The 23926-nt window shown below is 39.8% G+C and overlaps 1 protein-coding gene across 1 annotated transcript in view; it reads left to right on the forward strand.

The window, feature by feature from the left end:
- Nucleotides 1-284: 284 nt before the first annotated feature.
- Nucleotides 285-23926, forward strand: part of COL19A1 (collagen type XIX alpha 1 chain) — a 258669-nt gene continuing 235027 nt past the window's right edge. Inside the window, exons 1-4 of the mRNA XM_067562524.1 lie at nucleotides 285-608; nucleotides 2263-2392; nucleotides 8783-8857; nucleotides 9421-9520. Of these exons, the coding sequence (XP_067418625.1) occupies nucleotides 519-608; nucleotides 2263-2392; nucleotides 8783-8857; nucleotides 9421-9520 (395 nt within the window). The 5' untranslated portion in view covers nucleotides 285-518. The remainder of the gene's footprint in view (nucleotides 609-2262; nucleotides 2393-8782; nucleotides 8858-9420; nucleotides 9521-23926) is intronic.

Below are 23926 nucleotides of genomic sequence, written 5' to 3' on the forward strand. Positions count from 1 at the left end.
CCCACTCTTACTTTACTAGAGCTACACGCTGGGACAGAGACAGCCTGATCTTCTCCCCACTGCAATTCCTACCTGGAGGCAGCAGGCACCACTGTCCCTCCCAGCCCTACCCCACCTGCCTTTTATTCTCGCTTAGTTTTCTCCTAAGTTTGATCTGAGTTTTGCTGCAGCTTCGCTCGTGGCCCCGCCTCATACCGGCTTCGCAGGAGGTACAATTTCCCAGCGGAAAAGCCGGTTAGGAGGATCAATGCAAATCACCTTGGCCCTTTCCCGTGGGGCGCCGGGCATCAGCCCCAGCGAATGGCGCTACGCTCTGCCGGCGGGACACCAGGAAGGGCTCTGCTCTGCACCGAAAAGCGCGGGGCCGGCCGTTTGCACTCACTCGCCTAGTGGCAATCTCTTGGAGAGCTGCGCCCACGCGCGCCGTGGGATTGCCCGTCGGCGGGTGCTGCACACACAGGCCTCGAGCTAAGGGCTCCCCCTCACCCCGCGCTCACCTCTCTTGCAGGGATGTGGCCATGGGGAGGCGCACGGGCTGCGCTAGGGCTAGAGTCCTCCGCCCCCAGCTTCGCTGCTTTCTCTGCTGTGCGCTGGCGGCTCTTGCAGTGGTGAGCTGGAGCTGCGGAAGTGTCACGCTCCCCAGAGGCTTTGGCGCGTCTCCGCCTGGCTGGCTGGGCAGGACTCAGAGGCTCAGCGCCCCAGCCCTGGGGAGGGGGGAATTGGGCAGCTGGGGACCAGGGCTTCCGACTAGAGAGGCGGGGAGCGGGGGTTGTGACTCGGGGGGCAGCGGTGGCTGGGAGTTTCTGACGCTTAGAGCTGGGCAGGAGTTTGCTAAGACGGCAGGAGAGCAGCTGCTGCTGGGAGTCAAGAGCCTACTGGTGCTGCTTCGGGCAAACTCTGACCAGCACAAAGTCAGGCCTTGGCCCCTCCCTGGAGCTCTGGCTTTCCCACACTGCTCTAACAGCTCGTGCGAGTTCATATGCAGAGGAATTAAGGATCTGCCCATCTCCCCCCTTCTGCTGCCCAGTTATCTCAGTGCCTGTTAGTTGGTATCATTGTGTTTTACTGCCTGTAAAACAAATCAAAATTAATCAGAGAAACTAAAATTCCAAAATGGGTGGTGTTACAGTATGGACCGTCATAAACTCAAGTCAAATCTTGCTGTTAAGTTCTGGCATGTTGATTGTAAAAGTGACTGATAATCGTCTGAAGTAATAAACTAGCAATGAATCAACATACAGAGATACTGGAGGCAGGGTGAGTGAGATAGGCATTAGTAATTGGTAACAGTGTTATTTAATTTGCAAGAGCTTTTCAGGATTTGAGAGCCACTGGCTTTCAGCTCTAGTGCCTTATTGAAGTCTCCTTGTAAAGCAGGTGCAGGAACTTACACCATGATGTTCATTTGACATACATTCATTTTGTGTTACTGTCTATACTGCTGACTGACAGAATAACTGAAGATGAAAATAATTCAACACAAAAATAATCATAAAGATGACATTTTCAGATCAGACATACCAGCTGTATTTTTTTCTTCAGTTCATCTTCATATAAGACTACATCTTGCTTTCTCTAAGAAAATAATGAATAATATTTTATTTTGGCATTTTACTGTGCTTTGTAATCCATACTCTCCTGTTAGTTGTAATTGGTTTAGAAGAAGCCCAGTATTGTATTCAGAAGACAAAGATATTTTGTTGGACAAGCTTAATAATTTTTTAAAATAAAATTTAAACTGCAAACTTAGATCTGGCTGCCCTAGACACTTGCATGTTTTGCAAGGAAGAAAAATGCCATATTTAACAACTTTGCTTTTAAATAAAAGACTATATAAAGGAATATGTTTTCTTCATTTGATGTGATGACTACTTCAGCAGTCATTCTACAGAATTATGCCACAAAACAGTTAAAATATCTAAAACAAAATCTCGAAGGAAAAAAAGAAACTAGTCATTCTAATTAAATGATAATTAAGTGGCTTTTTAAATAATATCTGAGTTAGCACTACTGAAAACGAATTGCTCATGAAACTAAAAAAGTACCAAGGAAACATATTTATTCCCCAATTCTAAGTTCAAATTAGTCTGCAAACTTTTTCAGAGCCTCTTTAACACATATAAATGATATACATTGTGTACAATCAATGCCTTTCTCTTTTCTTTACAATTAAGAAATTCTTCCTTGTGGGGTTTTTGGTGGGGGACTGGGGAAGGGAGAATAAGAAGATATTGTTCCTATTGTGAGTATTTTCTGTTTCAGATTTGTGGTCATTTATTCACATGTGTCCAAGGGGAGATGAAGCACATTGGATTCTTCATAGTTTGGCTTTGGATGGCAATTCTCTTCCTCCTTCCTGTCTCAACTTATATGGCACTCATTGACAAGACAGGTACTTCTCTTTTTTTCTAGCCAGTCAAACAGACAAAAGGCTGACAATAAGTCTCAGTACTGAGAAAGCTCAACAAATAATAAATAATAATGATATAGAAAGTAAATAGACCATATAAGTATATGACGTTACAGAAGTTCAATCGGTTTTAACATCTCCCTTTGAAGAAGTCCATATCAGATGTATCTAAAGGCAGTGTTTGTGTTTCCTGTACACAAAGAAGAATATATTTTTGGAAGCAGGTTTACCATTTTCAGTTTTGCGGTGTACTCCTCTGATACTTTCTGTTTTTTTACCTTACATATCCAAAAAGAGTCTAGTTCTGGGCTTGAAGTATCTAGCACTGTATCAATACAATTTTGCTTAATTGATTCTGTGTTTTAATTGGAAGAAAGAATTTAAGAGCCCCAAAAGCATGTCAGGCACCTTACAGAGGTAGAATAAGGCAGCTCCTAGCCCCTAAATAGACACAGGAGATGGGAAAGAGATATAATATTATAGCAAAATTGTCATAGTAAAGTTTGGTGCATGTCTTATTACTTCTATGATTCCCCCCTCCTTTCTCTGCTCCCCCTTGCCATCTGTCTCTTATCTAGCTTTCTTCTCTAAAACAATGTCCTTCTCCCCATCTCTTGTCCCAGTCCCTTTTCTGTATTCTCTCTCATTATAACCCACCATCTCTGAGAAATAAATCACTTGTGTACTTGTAAATGGGACTATATGGTATGATATTGCATCCAATAATGACTTATCAGTTTCCTGGGATTGGCAGAGACACTACCCACATCTGAATTCCTGGCAGCTTGCCTAAAATAACCAATACAAAAGTTTTTTTGTTTGTTTTTTTAAAAGAAAGATAAAGATAAACAATGAGGACTACATTTTCAGAGATGCCTACCCCCCAGAAATCCAGTTGAAGACAAGAGCAATTGTGGGTTCTCAGCACTTCTGAAAATCAGGCCGCCTTCCCCAATGGGATTCCAATCCTGATTAAGGCCTTTAAGTGCTACTAGAATACAAACAATAAGTAATAGTGATACTTATGATTGGGTCATAGAGTACAGGTAGTCCACTGTGGGGAAACTTAGTTTAGGTTCTAAACTCTCTCTTGAACTTCTAGAGAGCAAAAGCTAAGAGCTTTGTATGTATATTATTCTCAGCCCTTGGGAGGAGTGAGGGTAAACATCCTCTAATAACCCTGCTATAATCCCCTCTTGCCATTTGAAGGAGTGTAGTTGGTGTACACATCCAGTTACCTCAGTTGGAGGGTTGAGGAAGGAACATTTTAAAAAGACTGGAAATATGTGACTGCAGAAGACTCTCAAATGATCAACATGAATATATGTACAACTTAAATTAAATACACTTGAAACCAAAACGGGGAGTGCAACTCCCTCTTCTCAGGTAAAAGGCTTTTCAGTTAAATGTAAGCCAGTCATAGAAGACTGTTTAAGCCATGGGAGATGGCCGGAACACATGAAAGGAGAGAGAAATATCTAAACTCTTTAAGATTTTTCTTCTTCCATTCAATCCAAGTGGCTCCCTTATTCCCTTTCCAAGGTCAGTTCATCCTGGATGGTCCTCTTGCCTCTGCTTCTTTCCCTCAAGATTCTTGTGTGACAGCCCTTTCTTTCAGTGACACATTTTTGGTTGTTCTGTTTCGCTGTTTGTATTTTGCCATTTGCCCCTACACATCTTGCAACTTAAGCTATGCTGTACTAACAAAGTTTGCTTCTGTACAAGTTACATACTATGTTGCGTCAGGACCCTGACAACCCTTGAAATATAGTCTAATTGTGCTACTATTTCTTTGGAGAAAGCTTTGAAATGCAAGGAGAGTTCCCACTTCACCTTAATTATAAAGGAATTAAATCATTCATACAAAAGAAAAGGTAAACTATATGTGTGGATTAGAATGGTAAAGGGAGAGATTTGTTTTCCAGTTGGTATTCTGAATGTGCTTTGGGAATGACTTCATTTAATTAGTAAATGTAATTAAAGAAATGGCAGTGCTGAAAAGAGGAGATGTTGAAGAGTGTGACAGATTACGCTGGGCCTGCTTGGAGCAGGCTTCCTTAGGCCCCATTGAGTGTGCTGACATCTATATGATTCGCAATGATCCCTTCAGTTTTTGTTTGTGCAGAACTTCTGGTGTACTCACAATTTACTGGGGGGAAGTGATTACTTCTAAAATAAAATATAATAAATCTAAGGGAGAGAATACGGTTATCACAGTGAAGATCGTGAAGTTCTCCACAGCCATGTGTTAAACCTAAATATACCGAGAAAAAGTTTTCTCCTAATTGTTTTAATTCTTTAAATGTTGAATTAACTAGTTTTTTTATTATTGGGGGCATGTGTTTTCACATTAGAACTTTCTAGAATATTAGAGTAGACTCAGTTCCATAATGTGATCATTTCTAACTTCTGTTTAAATGTTAATAGTTCTGCCTCATTCTGATTGTTGTCTTATCCAACTTTTTGCTATGAGTACCTTTTTGTACATGGGCTGCTAAGCTTTATTGTCTGACCTGTGGCAAATATGGCATCTGAAAGGTTCTGGGCAAACAATACTGGAATACCTGTTGATTTTCCACTGTCTTTGACATAAAGTGTTTTATGAAAAATGTTGGCTCTAGATCAAAATTTTGACTCAAACACCACTAATAATTTCAGGGGTGCACTCCAAAGCAGTTTTTAAAGACTGATATGGGAAATGCCTCATTATAGAACACAATATATGACTATTAGATAAAAATATTAATGCTGTAGTGAACTGATTCATACATTAAACATTCTGAATGTATAAACTGCCACACTCGAACTCTTAGGCTATATCTACACTAGGAACTAGGGGTGTGATTCCCCAGCTTGGGTACACATACTCACAGTATCTCACTGAGGGCTAGTGTGAGTATAAATAGTAGTATAGCCACAGTAGCAGGGGAAGTGGCAGTGGTGGCATGATTTAGCTGTGCCAAGTAGAAACCCACCTGAACTAGTGGGTACATACTTCTCACAGCTAAGCCATGCTGGTGCTGCCGCTGCCTGTGCTGTCCTGGCTGTGCTACTATTTGGCACGTGCTAGGTCTCATCAAGCTACTGCTAGTACATATATGCCAGCAGGGAGTATCACCTGTAGTTTGCAGTGTAGACGCAACTCTATAGATTCGTGGAGTTGAAGTTTGTGCTGTATGTCATTAGAAAGTTAATTTATCTTACACTTGCATTAAAGTTTCAGGTTTTATCTGATTCATATGTGAGATTAATAATGTATATACATGTAGTATATAGATTTTTTTGGAGAGTTGAAACAATTGTATTGATTTACAAGACTAAACTCAATAAGCAGAACTCATGAATTTCTATAATTTATGTTCTATACTCATTCTGTAGATGGGTAGTCTCATGAATTGTGTGTATGTATACATTTTCAATGTTTTTTTCAGGGTAGCTTTGCCACTACTATTTACTTTTAATGGAAATCATGAAGTTAAAACTAGACACAAAGCAATACTCGACTCCGTTACTTTTACACTGGTGTAATGTAACTGAGTAGTGAATCAGTTTCTATGTCCTTGCTGAATGATAAGAATTCTCTTGTTTTCCTGATCGTTGTCTTTATGTAGGCTTCTCTTCTAATTTAGCTTTCTAAACTGTCCTTTTTAATCCCTGACAAAAGTGGCATATGCAAGGGCCTGGATCGTCAGCAATAGTTAAAAATCCTGCTGGACGGTTCCTTTCTCACTATAAAACATAGCTGAAGAAAAGACGTATCAATTTATAAAACTGAGGGCTGCCAGCTCCTTGTATGAAAAAGAATATGCATGGGAAGCTATTGGTTTTAATATTCAAATCTCTTGGCTCAACTGTCTAGGAAAATATACCATTGAGGTGATGGGGTCATTTTTGGCATAAGGTAGAAGAAGAATTGCAGTAGTTCTTTCAATTTTTGTGGGTATACAGAATACAATCAGCAAAGTAGCATTTATGTGGCCTTAGTATGCTGTGCTTTTTGTTGTGACTGTTTATGCCATTGATAAAAATACACCCACAGTGCATTACATGGTCTTAGACATCTGAGAACAACTTCAGTCAGCAGGAATAACGGAGAAATTAGGGCTTGATTCTTCACTTGGACTTCATAGAGAGGGGCCAGGAAGAGCAAGGTAAGGCTCCCTGATCCTCAGCCATCCAGCCCTGGTGTAAATTAAATCTGCTGGGCAAGAGTTATGCTGGTGTGAATCCAGAGTAACTCCATTCATTGCCACAGAGTTATTGTAGATTTATATTGATGTAAATGAGAGCAGAATCAGGCCTATCCATTTTCTGACTGTCAGTTCAGGGATAAAAATTATCTGATGTGAACATACCTCTGGGCTCTAGAGCGTATATTTCCACCAGAGTATTGGAAGTACAATAAGTACATGATAATAGATAACTCGCTACACAGTAAATAAATCTGAGAATGAGCTTGTATTGCAAACTAGGAATCTGATGAAAGATTACATATAAACACAAAGACTGTTACAATTTTGCATCTTCTCCTGGGAAAAAAATTGTCTCTAATGTGAATTATTCTTCCTGTTCTTTTGTAGTTAGAAGTAAAGATAATATCTATGTCTTCATACATACCTATTAATAGATATATTTGAAACAAATCTGCCCATAAGTTACCTTGCTTTCTAATTGTGGGCTGCAGTTTAGACAAAAACACAGGGTGTTTGACAGAATCAGATGGTTCTTGCATATTACTTCCTTCACCCAATCTGTGTTTAAACATTTCTCAAGTAAAGATGACATTGGTTTCATTAATACTTTTGTGAGGTAATAAAAATGATCTAAATTATATCTTCCAGCTATAAATTCACTGATTACTTCAAATTAGCACTTTTATGCTAATTGTAAAGATGTGATACTGTAATACATTTAGTAAAATTAAAGATTTTTGGTGAAGAATAGACTTCCTGCATTATTACAGAGTCAGTGTTGAATTGCAGGCATTTTACATTTACAAGTGTAACCATTTTCCGGGTCAACTTTCAGTCTCCAACATATTTGGAAATCCTTTAAATATACATTATTTCTAGGTTAGTGCTAGGTCATTCCTCCTCTCTTTTCAGTGAACAGACACACTGGAAAGCTTCTTGTCCTCCATTGCTGAAACCTCAGGCTTATTTTGGCAATCTTTTTTGGGCACGTCACACTTCAACTCAAGACAGGATTGCATGCCTACAGAGTATCTGGACCAAAGCCTGATTTCCTTCCATCTAGTAGCCTTAATAGACTTCAATGGGACTATTTGCATGAGTTTGGTAAAAAGATATAGCCCTGCTTTAACATGCATAAAATTGACCTTATTGTTTATCCACTTCTTGAAAATGTGTGTGTGTGTCTCTTTACTGAAGCATAAAGCTGCTGCATCACGATGAAATGTTGGGTTAAGGATCACTGATATTAGATTTTGGAAATGTAGGGTTCCATATATAGAGCCTAATAATTAACTATTTATTAGAGACAAGCTAGTAAAAAAGATAATTACTTAAAACTTAGCTTTTAATATAATTCCTCAAATTGTTGAACTAATTTACCCTATTTTATTATGGTCTCAGCTGTTAAATGTAACTGGTCTGTTAGACTTATCCTTTGCATGTGTACCATATTAGAATACTGTGCTTGTTTACTAGAAACAAACACATTAACTCATACTTAAAACAATCCCTAATGCAAAGCTGCCTAATTTGTAACAGCTGTTTAAAGAGATAAGCAATGAGATATTCATCATTTATAAAGTATGACAATGTCTTTATTAACCCACATTTTGAGATTAGTATTTTCTACACTGCAAATAACATTTAACTATTGCTGGGGTAATCTATTGTATGCTTTCAGCTCCTATTGTTGTATTTTCATTATAGTGTCTGCTGTAAAATCTTCTTTTTTCAAAGTTTACTGTATACACAATTACCCCCCCCCCCGTCCCCCCCCCCCCCACACACACTGGCATATGTTATTGGATTTTATGGTATTCTTAATTGGAAAAAAAAGTTGTAAGAATTTAATATTATTTCACATAGTGGTTGTATAGTTAATATGTGCTTTTAATCACAGACAATTGAACTAAAACATGATTACATCTTAAGATAATACTTTGAACACTAAAATGTACTTACTGTTGTTTTAATAGTGTAGTTGGGTTTATTTCATCATCCTAAATATAAAGAAACAAGAAGGAACATTAATAGTAATCTACTTACACTGAAAATTGAACTCTGTCCATGTTGCCTTGCAATTCTATAATCACTGGCATGATGATACATAGTTTTATGTCTGATTCATTTTTTATTTGCTAGTGTTTGATGGGAGCTGTTATACTGCATTCTTTTGTAGTTACAGTGTGTCCTATAATGAGACCAGATGGACATCAGCTTAGACAGATGTACAAAGAAAATCTTGATGTTTCAGGTAAGTGATTTCTTTAACACAAAAGATAAGAGTATCTAAAACAAATTTTGGGTGATATCCTGGCCTCATTGAAGCTGCCTTTAACTGTATAGAGACAAACAACATTTTTAAATGAAAGCTATCTTTAATTTTAGAAAAAGCATTTTTATTAAAATTAGAATACATTCTTTCTGTAATTTTCTGGTTTAAGTTCTGTACACAAGTGTGTTTTTTTTTTCCATTCTTGCTTGTTAAAATTAGTCTGGATTTAACATTCACTTCTCAAAGTTACTGTAGATCTGCTGCATAGTTATTCTCATTAGTTCAGATGGTAAAAGAAAACAGCCAATGCATTCCCCAGAGGTTGAAAAGTCAAATGCTGAGGGAATTTGAGGAATTTCATACCCCCTTTTATGAGAAAATGGAACCTGGAAATTTCTGTGACCTGAAGCATTGGGATTTGAAATAGCCTGTCAGTTTATAGACTAGAAAAGCACCAAGCATGCTAAAAATCAATACTTTCCCCAGTTTTTAAAATTGCATTAAACAAACAATAGGCTAAATAAGTATATCACATTTCACAGGTTTTGATCTAACAGAAAGCTTTTCTCTGAGATGGGCATCTTGTGGAGGTGAAAAATCCTGTTTTAAACTGGGAAACACACCTCTTATTAGAGACACTCGGTAAGTAAAACAATACTTTATCCCTACATATCTTTAACAGGATCCAAGCTAAATACTAGGTATGGTTTGATGTATTAAGCCATTGGTTCCCAAACTATACCATGTTGCATACCACCAATATAAAACATCACCATCTGTAGGGGCAGGAGAGAAGGGGTGGGGCCAGCGCTGTAGCAGCTCCTGGCCAACTCCCTAACAGCAGGTGACGCATATCATTGGGAGGTGGCCTGCATACCAATGGTGGTACGCATGCCACCGTTTGGAAACCACTGTATTAAGCAGTGCATTCAGAGAATACCATAGAAAGGTATACTTTAAGTCTTTAAGTGTTTTCATTTGTAACAATCTTTCCATTTAGAAATTATAGTTTTTGAAGTTTTACCTTGTCTGGAGTGCAGAGATACACAGAAGAAAATTTAATTGAATGTCTGCTACTTCTTGGTATGACATAGTGCTGGTATTGAAAATATTCCTCTTTGTGTCCTAATCCAGTGCCTGTTGAAGTTAATGATAGTCTTTCCTCTGACTTCAGTGGATGTTGGATCTGGCTCTGTATGGATTAAAATTAGGACGAGTTGCAAATAAAATACTGATTCTGCAGTGCTTCTTCAGACAAAATTACTTTTGAATTCATACGTGTTTCTCTCCTCATCTTTCTTAGAGTTTTTATCCTCCTTCCTTCTACTATTTTTTATATATATATATAAAATATATATTTTGGGGCTCCTCTAGGTCTGACTCTTTCTTCACACTTCTCTCTTTTTCTTTTCTGTCTATACTTTCCAGGGGTGGAGATTATTTGTATGTGAGTTTCTTACCTACCTCTAGCTGCTCCCAGTTTCTTCTCCTACTGGCTTTTCCTATTTCCTGCTGCTTGTACTCCATTCTTACCACAGAACATGCGCCGAAGAGTGAATAATGGATTTTTCACTTGGCTGGCAATTCTGAACAATAAAACAAAGTTTCATTTCTGGTTTAACAGAAAACGTTTTTTCTGGCAAATCAAAAAATTGAAGTGGGGTTGAAATGAAAAGTTGCGTTTTGACCTAACCTGAAATTTTTCATTTAGATTTCTGGCACGCTGACAAAAAGGAACAGATTCATAAAATGCCATCTGAGAGAAGAGGAGGAGGTATATAACCTTATAACCCTTAGCCCAGTGAACAGGATACTTTTCTGGGTTGTAGGAGACCCTGATTCAATTTCCCCTCTGCCTGATGAGGATAAAGAATTTGAATTCGATTCTATCTCATTGTAGGAGAGTATCCTAACCACTGGACTATGGTATACACTAGTGTGAGTCTCTCCTGTTAAACCTGTTTCACTGTGAATAATTAGTTAAGTAATAACTGGAACAGGGACATGAACTTGGGTCTCCTACATCCTAAGTAAATGGCCTAATCACCAGGCTATAAAGTCATTCTCATTCTTGCTCTCTCTGTGGCTTGATGATGACTATTGATTGTCCTTCACAGTGACAATTCATAGTCGTTCATAATAATGATGAATAATTATTAGGCCAGAGGAAGAGTGAGAAATGAGTCTATAGTCCGTCCGTCCGTCCGTTTCCCCCCCTCCCCCCCCCCGGCGTTTTGTGAATGTAGTCCTTTGTTTTTGTCAAAATGCCAAAATTGAAATAAGTTTCAGGTCAGGTTGAAACGTTTTGTTTCAATGGTATTGAAACATTTTGATTTTTTGTTTGTTTTGGTTTTCAGCTAATTTGACGCAAATTTATAAATAGTTTTGGGCTGACAGAAACTGCATTTTTCAGCAAACTATTCCCCCCCTCCCCCCCTCAAAAAAGTCACCCAGCTCAGTTTATATATTAATTATTCTAAACACCAACAGAATAACATCCATCTTGGCTATGGAACCATCCTATACAATTCTATAGCAGGGATAAGATCATCACATTCTACAGGTTGATTTTAAAAATCCTGCAGAAATCTTATCACATTCTATTTAGTTCTGTAGGACCTTTCCATAAGGATGGTGATGGTGGTAGTGGATTTCAGCAGAAGTTCTTCTCCCATTCCCAAGATGCCTAACCAGTGGTCTCCATGCTGCTTCTGTCTTCAGCTGCTTTTTATGCCTTCCTCACAGTTCTGCTCTGCTGCACTAAGTCAGGGAGCAACCAGAACTGAGAGCAGTGAAAATGAGGGAATCAGGGTAATAGCTGTTGGTTGGTGCTCAGTAGTTGTAAACAGCAGCTCCTAGCATCTGGAGGGCAGAACGGCAGGAAGAAATAAGACTTTGCTCCCCTTCCTTTTGGTGTGGAAATCTAGCAGAGTTATTTTTCTTGATTGCCTCCTTTCAGCTTGCTGGTTAGGCCTCTCATTTCAGCCTCTGCAACAAAGATGGGGAAGCCCAGCTGTGACTTTTTTTTTCTCTACTTCACCTTCAACCCTCTTTTAGTCCATGGACAAGAAATTCAAGTGAATGGTGGGCCGAGTATGAGAGAGGATGGCTTTGCAGGCCTGTACTGTTTTTAGCTTTATACATTTAAAAAGAAAAGTAGGCTTTTCTGTCCCATCCCCTGTCCATTATATCCAACCATAATAAATGTGCAATTTAGCTGGATGTGACTGCTGAAATTATTAGCTGTGAAATACTTAACAATGTTGACATTTAAATATTATTAGGCTGAAGAGTTATCCCCTTCTTGATATTAATATGGACAGATAAAGCCTTTCAGAGAATTTGTTTCCGCCTGTCTGTCTGCATGGTGAGGAAAAAAGCAGTACATTGGTTCACATTCAGAAATATATCACCATAATCAGGAAAAAGCTTAAAACTCTCTTTTAAAATAAAACTTCTAATTTTGCAGAATTTCAAACTGGTGTCAGGAGACAGATGAATACCAGGTGGGTTCCTCCTGGTCTGCAGGCTGGGAGTTTGAAGTCTGTGGTTTAATGTAAATTATGATTTCTCAGGGGAATCAACTTTTCTCATGGTTATTGCCTCTACTTTGCAGCAAAATGCAAAACACTTAACAAAATTTACCTTTTATACAGTTTGTTAATTATAAAATATTTCTCAGGCTTTCTGCTGAAACAATTTCTGTTTGAAGCCTTTCAGTGCTTTCAAATATTTTTTCTGAACACTTGACCTGCTTTTTAAAAACAGAAATGTCATAAATTAATTTGAAGTGATACCTGGTAGTAAGGAGAATAAAGTCACTATAATTTGATATAGAGGGATTATAATTAAAGATGGTCAGGAACCTGTCACCAGAACTACTTTATCTCGGTTGCCCAGCCACCGTGACTTTAATACATATTTTTCATTAAATCGCCTTCTTTTACATAGTGTCAGATTATGTAGTTCCAGACCCCCAGTTTCACCAGATGCAATATGACTTATATGTTCATCTCATCTCATCTCATCTCATAGGATATGTAAATAGACCTGATGTGCTGTGAGTAGCAGAACACTGGTACCCGTACTACAGGAAACTACAGGGTATCTGATTAAGCTGACTAGCAAATGTCAAGATCTCCACTTACATTTGACTCATTCAGCTATAGTGTGGGTAATAAGCTATGATGTACCACTGTTCTTATGTGATGCCATTTTGTTTTTTTTTTCAGTGGCTTTGGAGTAATGCTGCAGCTATTTATATACTTGTAAATAAGTTGCTGTCAGAGGTTTACTACGCCCAATGGGGTGCCTTCTTGTGGTTTGGCTGGGGATTAGTTGTCAACCAGTCTGACGCCCGCTCCTTTGGTTGCTTGCTCCATGGTCTCTCTCTCTCTGGTCTCAGGTTACTCCCTCTGTGGCTTTCCAACCAGGTCACTGTAGTCCTCCCCTTCCAGGTAACAAAGGCCCACTGGCCATGTGGTCTCTCTGACATCTCAAATAGTCTTCGAATCCACTTCCCAGTCTGTGCCACTTTCCCAGTGGTTGGCAGGATAACCCAGGCCTGCCCACTACTTAGGGTTTGAGCCCAGGGACCCTATGCTCAGCTGCTACGGTCTGCTCAAGCTCCGAACTTGTTGCTATGTCCCTGGGCTCTTTCCTATCTTCTTGCCCACCTCTGGGTTACCAGTGGAGCTTCCTCCTCTCCTGTGACTACTTCCCCGTGCTGGCTTTTTGCCAGAGTCTATAGTCTCAGGCAGGATCCCAGGGCCTATTCTCTGCCTACAACTCTTCTTATACCTAACCAACCCTGCTCTTCTCTAGGGAGTGACTGCAGAGTTCCTACCTGCCACCCCCTCTTATCACCAACTTTCTCTCTTTATAAACCTGCCCCAGCTCTTTATACTGAATTTGGGATGTTTCCTGTATCCATATCTCTTAGGTTCAAAACATATTAAAGGATAGAAAGAATAACAATTGGATTATATTTATGCAAGTCCTTTGTTAATGATTACTAGGAATAGATGGTGAAGTTTTAATTAAAATACTATAAGTCAAATGCTGCACTCCTTACTTGGTCATTAAGTTCATTGAGAGTTATTACGGAGTAAGACATATAGGATTTGGCTTCTAGACACTAAACAGAATGCACAGTATGGGACAATCTGATTCTACAGTCATAATAATAATCTTATAAAATATATTGTTTCATTCTGTTTTAATAAATGTGAACAAAGGAGAGGTATTTCAGTAGATAGGGTTTAATGAAGTTGTAAAGAAAGTGAACAAGCTAGTTCCTTTGCTAGTGTGAGAGGATGAGAGAGGAGCTGAAATACTGTGTGTGAAGGTAAATCTCCAGAAAAAGTAGTCACCAAGTTGTTGGGTTTTTTTTAATTACTCTGCAGACTTTTGAGGCAAAAAGTACTGGCTATTAAGGAGTTGAAGAAGCACAGTTTGAAAGCTGAAAGTAAGCATATAAATGGCCACAACTGCAGTGTGTGCCATTGAAAGGGCAACATTTGCAACATTTAGTGCGGTATTGGATGTTTCACAGTTCTTTAACACGCTAAGTATAGGAAAATACTGCAGCATCTGATACCATAGTGTGGTAAATGGAAAAATATTTACTTTTTCAAAGTGATCAGTGTATCTGAAATTGTACCCTACTGCTAATAAAAGAAGATTGTCAGCTTTGTAATATCTGGTTGCCTTCTTTTGGAAACTCCTAGATTGTTCTGAAAAAATCAAAACGTATTAGGTCCATTGTCAGCTTTCCTGTGCTCTAGGACCATATTCTTTGGTTGAGATGCAAATTCAGAGGACTGGTAAGCTTGCCAGTTACCATTGTCTCTGCTCTTCCGTTTTTAGGGGAGATTGAGAAGGTGGTAGCAAGGAAACTTTTTTTATTGTATTTGATAACCTTAGATTTCCTCACTCCCTTTCTGTCTGCCTTTAGATAAGGGTATGTACTAATTGCTTTGGTTGATGATCTCCAAGCAATGGACAAAAGCCAGATGACCGAGCTAACTCTTTTAGATATGTCAGCAGGTTTTTTTTTTTTGTATAATTTGCTATGATTGTTTTATTGACTGTGCTGCAGCTCCTTGTTGTCCTAAGGTGGACAGTGTCACGAAGGAGTTTTCAGTTATTTCTTTCCAAAGATACGTCAGTTGTCCAAAACCAACCTCTGTCCTCTTCCTTTGGAATCTCTTACCTGGGTTTCTGCTGGGGTATTTTGTTACCGCTCTTCAGCAATGTGTATGCAAAGCCATTGGGGGAACCCTGAGATAACTTGGGCTGAGTTGCTATCAGTGTGCTGTCAACATGCACCTCTGTTTCTCATTTTCATCAAATTTGAATGATGCTCTGTCTCTCTGCTCTTCCATTGCCTGGCCTAGATTGGGGTTTATGTTAGAGTGGCATGAGAGTCCAGACAAGAAAGGGATAATTCTAGTGGGTTGTTGAAAGGCACCGGAAGGTGCAGCAGAGGTGGTTACTGTTACCATTATTGAGGAGGTTTTCTGTTTTTATCTAAGAAGTCTGTAATTCGGGAGCGCATTGTGGATCCTGATGGCACTTAGAATCAAAATGGCATAGGTGACCAAATATTTTCTCATCTGTTTATAGTAAAACGATTGCAATCATTTCTCACAGATCTGGCCTTTGTCAGAGTGATTCCTGCCCTTTGTTAATGTTAGGCTAGTCTACTGCAATGTACTGCATATGGAAATTGTTACCTCTTCTTTATAGTTACTCAGTATTCAGGATCTTGTGGGTAGGTTGTTAGGAGGAAAAATTGATAACTAGTATTTCTTTAATGGAATCCTGTTTATTTTCTAAGAATGTATGTGAAGTCATGTTTTGCCATGTCATGAACACAGCAGGACTCAAACACCTGTTGCTCACAGTTCCAAGCCTCTTTCCAGCCAACGCACTGCCCCCCAAATCCTCCTCTCATGGATTTCTCTCAGGGTCATACTGCAAGTGCTTCTTACAGTGTCTGTTTTCTGTCTGTGAGCCAGAAGTGTCCAGACACACACACTTCCACCAAAACAACAGCCACCCCATTATGTATGCATTCAGACCCCAGAAAACAGCCTCTCACCACATAGCTCAGCTTCTGATCATCCTGGCATGTGTATGGTTTGTGTTTTGTATGGTGGCTCCCTTTGTTTCAGTTATCTTATGCCCTTTGGAAATTACAGCTGGAGTGGAAAATGGCTGTCCATCTGCTTGGTGGTGGGAGTTATAGGTAACATGTAAAATAATTCTTTTCTGCTTTTAGATGCAATAAAGCATTGGCTTTTGGTCTATAAAGCCTTGTATGATGTGGGTCCTGGTTATCTGAGAAACTGCTTCTCTCCTTTTATACCACAGATTCATATAACATCAGCTGAGGTGCTTAAACTAATAGTCCTCAAATTGAAATATCTGGTCTTCTAGTTGCAGGTTACTTTCAGAAGAAGGCCCTTGAGTCTGGAATTCACTTCCCTAGCAGAGCCAAGAGTGTGAATTTAGTGCAAGGCCCATCACTTACATCAGGTTTTTGCTTAGGCGTGGGCAGGAGGATCAGTTGGTGTTTAGCTCTTTTCTGCTTCTGGTGAAAAGTACTGAAATCATATACTTTTGTACATAGCAACAAACTTGATAATTGCTTGTGTCTTATAAATGTAAATAAATAAAATACAATAGTTGCTATTAAATGTTAGTTTGGGCCTGTAGATACCACGCAAATACTAGTCATTTCCCATTTTCAGCAAAGGAAAAGCTGTGGCATCTCTGGACTTGTGTAGTAACTGTTGGTAAATGCTTTAAAAATTGACATAAATATGTTTATTTTTCTGCATGTTTGTAATATTACTATTTTTATATCTTACATGACTTAATGGCACATTTAAATGAAGACTAAAGTGATGCAAAAGCAAAACTAGCTGTTCTAAAAAACACGGGCATGGGCATCTTTGGTAATGGATTTGAGTGTATGTTTGGGGCCTAAATTACTAAGAGTATTGAATAAGTAATTCTGTGATTCAAACGTGTCATGTATCATGGAGAAACAAACTGGAAAAACAAAAGTAATAAAGCATGTGTATGTAGTAGTACTTGCATCAAAATGATAGTGTCACTCAGGATATGAAACAGAATGGAAATGGAAAAGATATATTAAAAGATTATCTACTGTAGCTAAGGATCTCAAGATTCGTTGTTGTATCATAACATCTCCCCAAGAAAATGTGATCTGGGAACTTAAATCATTTAAGGCCTGTCTGCATGCATCACATTGCAGGATGAGGCCTATAACAGATATAGATGACAAAATACTGAGTGAGCATATAGGAAAGTCAATCTCCTGCTTATGACCATGAATCCTAGCACTTCAGTGGATAGGAGTTAACGCTAGTCTGTTTTTTGTTGTCTTTGGTTTCAAGAAAATCTTTTTCCAACCAAGATTATTTGGGAAAAAATAGCATTGGTAACATTACATTTTACAAATTAACTTATTATCTAGATGGACAACTTTTGCTATATTAGTTTTTAAAAACTGCATTATTAACACATTATGATTCTGCCATATGCAGTTCTACAGTATCTCAGATGCCTTCTCTCAAGTGACTCTTGAGAATGCATTTTCACAAGTGAAGTTGTCAACGCTGCCATTCCGTGCCAGCACTGATTGGAATAATGGCACTTGAAATCTTTATGGGTTTTAGTGGAGCTAAACAAGGCTATTATGTAGTTATCAAGGTTCCAGATTTAGTATAACAAATTCTCCTGGACCCTTCTCATTGTGGTCTTCATTAAAGACTTGGGTGCACATTTAGCCCTGGATCTGTGAGTTCCTTAACTTGTTACTTTCCCCTTGCTGGTTGTAACCTCCACTGAAGAGAGTCTTAGGGGGTGTACCTGACATTAAGGGGGTTTTATGGGAGCATGGATCTAGAAGCCACATTCTCAAGGAGTGTGTAGTGGAAGATGGATTGAGAGGCACTGGTTTCAGGCATAATTCCCAAAATCAGTGGGTTTGTGCACTAGACCTCTACCTCTTCTGTGAGGACGTCCTTTCTGTCCAAAAGCAGAATGAGGAACAAATGCTGCAAGTCCAAGCATTGACTTTGGTGAAGTTGCATGGGTACAACTGACAGCAGACCTTGGCCCCATGTGTTGTTTGGAAGAATTAGGATATCCAGCTTTGTTGAGTGGGCCAATAGGATATTTGTGTCTCATGGACTTGGGGTGAGAAATGTATGATCTCTTCAGCTGAAGCAGCAGTGACCTTTGGCTCACAACAGGAATTCACCAGCAAGCAGAGAAAGCATAAGAAATCAGGTTTTATTGTGTGACTTCTGTGATTTAGCAGGTGTGTAAAGGCTAATCTACACTAGAAAAGGTTTGCTTGTATACTAGTTAAAAGACTGAACTTAGTTCGTTATTCCCTGCTCTTTATTCATGGTACCAGCTTCTTATTTGTGGTTTCCAGTTCCTTATTCAAAGGCCAAAATTATTTAAAATATATATCTATGTAAGATTACATTTCGTTATTGAACGTGATAAAAATTAAATTACTAACAATTAATCATATAAGGAGCTGGGTTTTGACTGGTTGTATGTGAAAAATAGGTCTTGGGTCACCCCAGATGATAAGTCCCTATGACAGTTATACTCTTCTGAAGTAGGTGGGACAAGCCACTCACCAAACTAAAGATTCGTTCTTGAGCAATATGCTGTGAGATGTGATGGCCCCACCCCACTTCCATATTGTGCTTAGGGCTTGAATAAAGAACTGGGATTTGACTGACTGTACATGACAAAATAAGCCTTGGGTAACCACAAGTGACAGGTCCTTGCAACCATCAGATTATTCTGAAGGAGCATGGACCTTTCACTTGGTGACCCAAAGTTTCATTTTTGAGCAGTATGCTGCCATTTGTTATGCCATCACTCGACTTGCATTTTGCATATGAAGTCTGAATAAGAAACTAAGGTTTGACTTGTGGTATGTGAGAAAATTCATCTCAGATCTCTCAAAATGACGCATTGCTATGACTGTCAGACTGTTCTGAAAGAGCCGGGACATGCTACTTGCTGCCCCAAAGCTTTGTTCCTATGTAATATGCTTCCTTTCAGCATAAGAATGGCCATACCGAATCAGACCAATGGTACATCTAGCCAAGCACCCTGTTTCCCAACAGTGGCCAGTTCCAGATGCTTCAGAGGCAATAAACAGAACAGGGCAATTTATCAAGTGATTCCTCCCTTGTCATCCAACCCCAGATTCTAGCAGTCTGAGGTTTAGACACACTCTGACCATCTTGGCTAATAGCCCTTGATGGACCTATCTTCAATTAACTTATTTAATTCTTCTTTGAACCCACTTATATTTTTGGCTTTCTCAACTCCCTTAGCAAAGAGTTCCACAGGTTGACTGTGTGTGTGAGAAAAAGTACTTACTTATGTTTGTTTTAAACCTCCTGCCTATTAATTTCTTTGGGTAACGCCTAGTTCTTGTGTTATGTGATGGGGTAAATAATACTTCCCTATTCACTTTCTTCACACCATTCATTATTTTATAGACCTCTACCATATCCCCCTTAGTCATCTCTTTTCTAAGATGAACAGTCTCATCTTTTTAATCTCTCCTCATGTGGAAGCTGTTCCATCCTCCTAATCATTTTCAGTACCCTTCTCTATACTTTTTCCCATTCTAATATATTTTTTTAAGATGGAGCAACCCAAACTGCATGCATTGTTTTAAAGTGCATATGTACCAGGGATTTATATAGTGGCATTATGATATTTTGTATCTATCCCTTTCCTAATGGTTGTGTTAGCTTTTTTGACTGCTGTTGCACACTGAGAAAATGTTTTCAGAGAACTATCCACGATAGCTCCAAGATCTCTTTCTTGAGTGGTAACAGCTAATTTAAACCCCATCATTTTGTATGTATAGTTGGGATTATATTTTCCAATGTGCATTACTTTGCATTTATCAATATTGAATTTCATCTGCCATTTTGTTGTCTAGTCACCCAATTTTTTGAGATCTTTTTGTAACTCTTCACAGACAGCTCTGGGCTTAACTATCTTGAGTAAGTTAGGATTGTCTGCAGAATTTGATACCTCATTGTTTATCCCTTTTTCAAGATAGTTTATGAATAGGTTGAACAGTACTGGTCCAAATACAGATCCATGGGCGACCCTGCTATTTACCTCTCTCCACTGTGAAAACTGACTATTCATTCTTACTCTTCGTGTCCTATCTTTTAACCAGTTATCCAGGAGAGCATCTTCCCTCTTATGTCATGACTGCCTATTTTGCTTGAGAGCCTTTGGCGAGGGACCTTCTCAAAGGCTTTCTGAAAGTCCAAGTATGCTAAGTCCATTGGATCACCCTTGTCCACATGCTTGTTGACCCTCCCCCCTCCAAGAATTCTAATAGATTGATGTGGCATTATTTCCTTTTTTAAAAACCATGTTAACTCTTTTCTTAGCATATCATTTTTTATATATGTGCCTATTCTTTACTAAAGTTTTAAGCAGTTTGCTTAGTTCTGAAGTTAGGCTTACTGGCCTGTAATTGCCTCTGGAGCCCATTGAAAAAATTGGTGTCACATTAGCTATCTGCCAGTCATCTGGTATAGAAGCTGATTTAAGCGATAAATCACATAGCACAGTTAGTAGTTGTGCAATTTCATATTTGAGTTCCTTCAGAATGCTTGTGTGAATATCATCTGATCCAATTATTACTGTTCTTAACTTATGAATTTTTTCAAAAACCAACTCTCCTGACACTTCTATCTAGGAGAGTTCCTCAGAGTTGTCCCCTAAAAAGAATGGCTCACATCTGGGAATTTCCCTGATATCCTCTGCAGTGAAGACCGATACAAACAATTCATTCGGCTTCTCCACAATAACCTTGTCTTTACTGAGTGCTCCTTTAGCACTTCGATCATCCAGTGACCCCACTGGTTGTTTGGTGGGATTCCTGCTTCTGATGTACTTAAAACATTTTTGCTGTCAGTTTCTGTGTCTATTTCTCTTCACATTGTGTTTTGGCCTGCTTAATCATACTTGTACACTTGACTTGCCAGAGTTTGTTCCTTTCTACTTTGTGGTAGGATTTGATTTACAATTTTAAAAATGTATATTTTTTGTTTCTAACTGCCTATTTTATTCTGTTTAGCCCTGGCAGCATTTTGTTTGGTCCTTTTACTTTGGCAGAAGGGGGTATATGTGTAGTTTGAGCCCTTAGTATGGTGTGGAAAGATCCCCTTGCATGGGCAGGGCTGGCGGCCCTCCCTCGCTGTCAACGTCCGAGGGAGGCCACACCTCCTGGTGCCTAACAAAAGGGGGAAGTTTCTAGCCCTCAGTAGGGCAAGCAAACAGTTTAAGGCCCTGGCCCTTAGGCAGGGCAGGGCGGGGCAGGCAGCAGGGAACAGGCTTTGGCCCTTAGCGGGTGATCACCCCTAGGTCGGGATAGGAAGCGGGGAAGGGGACGCAGGCCCACCTGACTCCACTGCGTTCCAGCCCAGGGCCCTGGCAGTTATGGGCTGTCCCGTCACTGGGTCAGCAGGGCTCTAGCCGAAACATGCTGAGTCGACTACAGGCCATAATGCAGCCAGACGGGTGTCTGGATCCCCTGGATCCTTCCTTCCCATTTTTCCCTAGAGTACCTTGTCCCCCGAGTCACTCCCCTTTTCCTTGGGATATTCTGCCCGAGGGAAGTTTCAGAATCCTTCGGCCTCATCACTCAACGGCAGGTCTGGGAACTCTTCGGAGCCATGCGCGGAGGGCAGTTCCTCCAGGTCACAAGGTCCAGGGGTCTCCTCTGGCTCACCAGGCTCAGGTAGCTCCGGCGGGCCCTCAGGGCCCTAGGCAGTTGGCAGCTCTGCCAGCTTCTCCTCAGGGTAATGGTCTGGTCCAGATCCAGGCCCCAGCACCAAGGGAGAGATGCCCTTCTCCTCAGCCGCCTTCCCCTTACTGAGCAGGAAGGCCTGCCTTTTATACTTCCTGCCCTGCCTTTCTGCTTCTGGTCAGGTGGGGTGGTTCTTCTGGGCTCCACCCCAGAGGGGGTTTGGCTCTCCTTTGCCGTCAATCTCCGAGGGAGACCACACCTCCTGGTTACACGGTGTTTTTAAAAAGTTTCCATGCAGCTTGCAGGCATTTCACTCTTGTGACTGTTCCTTTTAATTTTCATTTAACTAGCCTCCTCATTTTTGTGTAGTTCCCATTTTTGAAGTTAAATGCTACATGTGGTGAATTGCCTCTCCCTTTGTTGGTTCCAGCACTGTGTTCCAAGAAGCAGTCATTAATGGTGTCTAGAAATTTAATCTCTGCATCCCTGCAGTCCTGAGGTGATATGTTCCCAGTCAATATTGGAATAGTTGATTAACTCCCATAATTATTGGGGTTTCTGTTTTAGTAGCCTTTCTAACTCCCTCAGCATTTCACAATCACCATCCTGGTTAAGTGGTCGGTAGTATATTCCTTCTGCCATATTCTTATTATTCAGCCATGGAATTTTGATCCATAGAGTTTCTATGGTACTGTTTGATTAATTTAAGATTCTTAGTATGTTTGACTCTGATGTTTTTCACATATTATAGAGCCACTCTCCTAGCTGTTCAACCTATTCTCTCATGCCTATATATTTTGTACCCTGGTATTACCATGTCCCCATTGATTATCATCGTTCCATGAAGGTTCTGTGATACCTATGATATTAATATCCTCATTTAATACCAGGCACTCTGGTTCACCTGTCTTAGTATTTAGGCTTATTGCATGTGTATACAAGCACTTATAAAATATATCATTATGTAGTTGTCAGCCTCCATGTGATGTAATTGAATGGGACTCTTTTTCATTTGTCTGCTTCTCTTCAGTTCCTCCCTGTACTTTATCAATTTCTATCCTCTCCTCTTTACTAGGATATAGAGTATCCCCTTTAATAAATCCTCTCCTAATGGATGTCTCTTCCAAACTGTGTGCTCCTCTGCACCTGGCAGCTTTCCCCCACCTCTTAGTTTAAAAACTCCTGTTTGACTTTTCTAATTTTACAGGGCCCCCACTCCACTTCCATATTTTGCCTGGAGTTTAAATAGGGAGCTGGGCTTTGATTGGTGGTAGGATCCAAAATATGTTTTGGATCACCCCAAGTGATATATCACTGTGACCATTATTTCATTACGAAGATGTGAGGATATTCCATTGCCAGAGGTGAACTTTATTTCTGGGTCTAATAAATATATTATCCCACTTTTTATTTCGTGTTTTCTTTGTTAGTAAAAATGCAATATAAATGTAAAAATCAACAAAAAGCAATACTTAAGCATTTGTTGCAAATCTAGCTGCAGTATTTTCACAGAAATGATATCATAGAAGATTAGGGTTGGAAGGGACCTCAGGAGGTCATCTAGTCCAATCCCCAGCTCAAAGCAGGGTCAACCCCAACTAAATCATCCCAGCCAGGACTTTGTCAAGTTGCACCTTAAAAACCTCTAAGGATAGAGATTCTACCACCTATCTAAGTAACCCGTTCCAGTACTTCACTACCTCCTAGTGAAAAAGTGTTTCCTAATATCCAACCTAGACTTCTCCCACTGCAACTTGAGACCATTGCTCCTAGTTCTGTCATCTGCCACCACTGAGAACAGCCTAGCTCCATCCTCCCTGAAACCCCCTTTCAGGTAGTGAAAGGCTGCTATCAAATCCCCCCTCATTCTTCTCTTCTACAGATTAAACAAGCCTAGTTCCCTCAGCCTCATTCCTTCATAAGTCAAGTGCTCTAGCCCCCTAATCATTTTGTTGCCCTCCACTGGACTCTTTCCAATTTGTCCACATCCTTTTTGTAGTGGGGGGGCCCAAAACTGGATACAGTACCCAAAATGAGGCCTCACTAGTGCCGAATAGAGGGAAATAATCACTTCCATCGATCTGCTAGCAATGCTTCTACTAATGCAGCCCAATATGCTGTTATCCTTCTTGGCAATAAGGGCACACTGTTGACTCATATCCGGCTTCTTATCTACTGTAACCCCCGGGTCCTTT

This window comes from Emydura macquarii, unplaced genomic scaffold, assembly GCF_026122565.2.
Source record: "Emydura macquarii macquarii isolate MOO-44397 ecotype Brisbane River unplaced genomic scaffold, CSIRO-AGI_Emac_v2 contig_2437, whole genome shotgun sequence".
Taxonomy (NCBI): domain Eukaryota; kingdom Metazoa; phylum Chordata; order Testudines; family Chelidae; genus Emydura; species Emydura macquarii.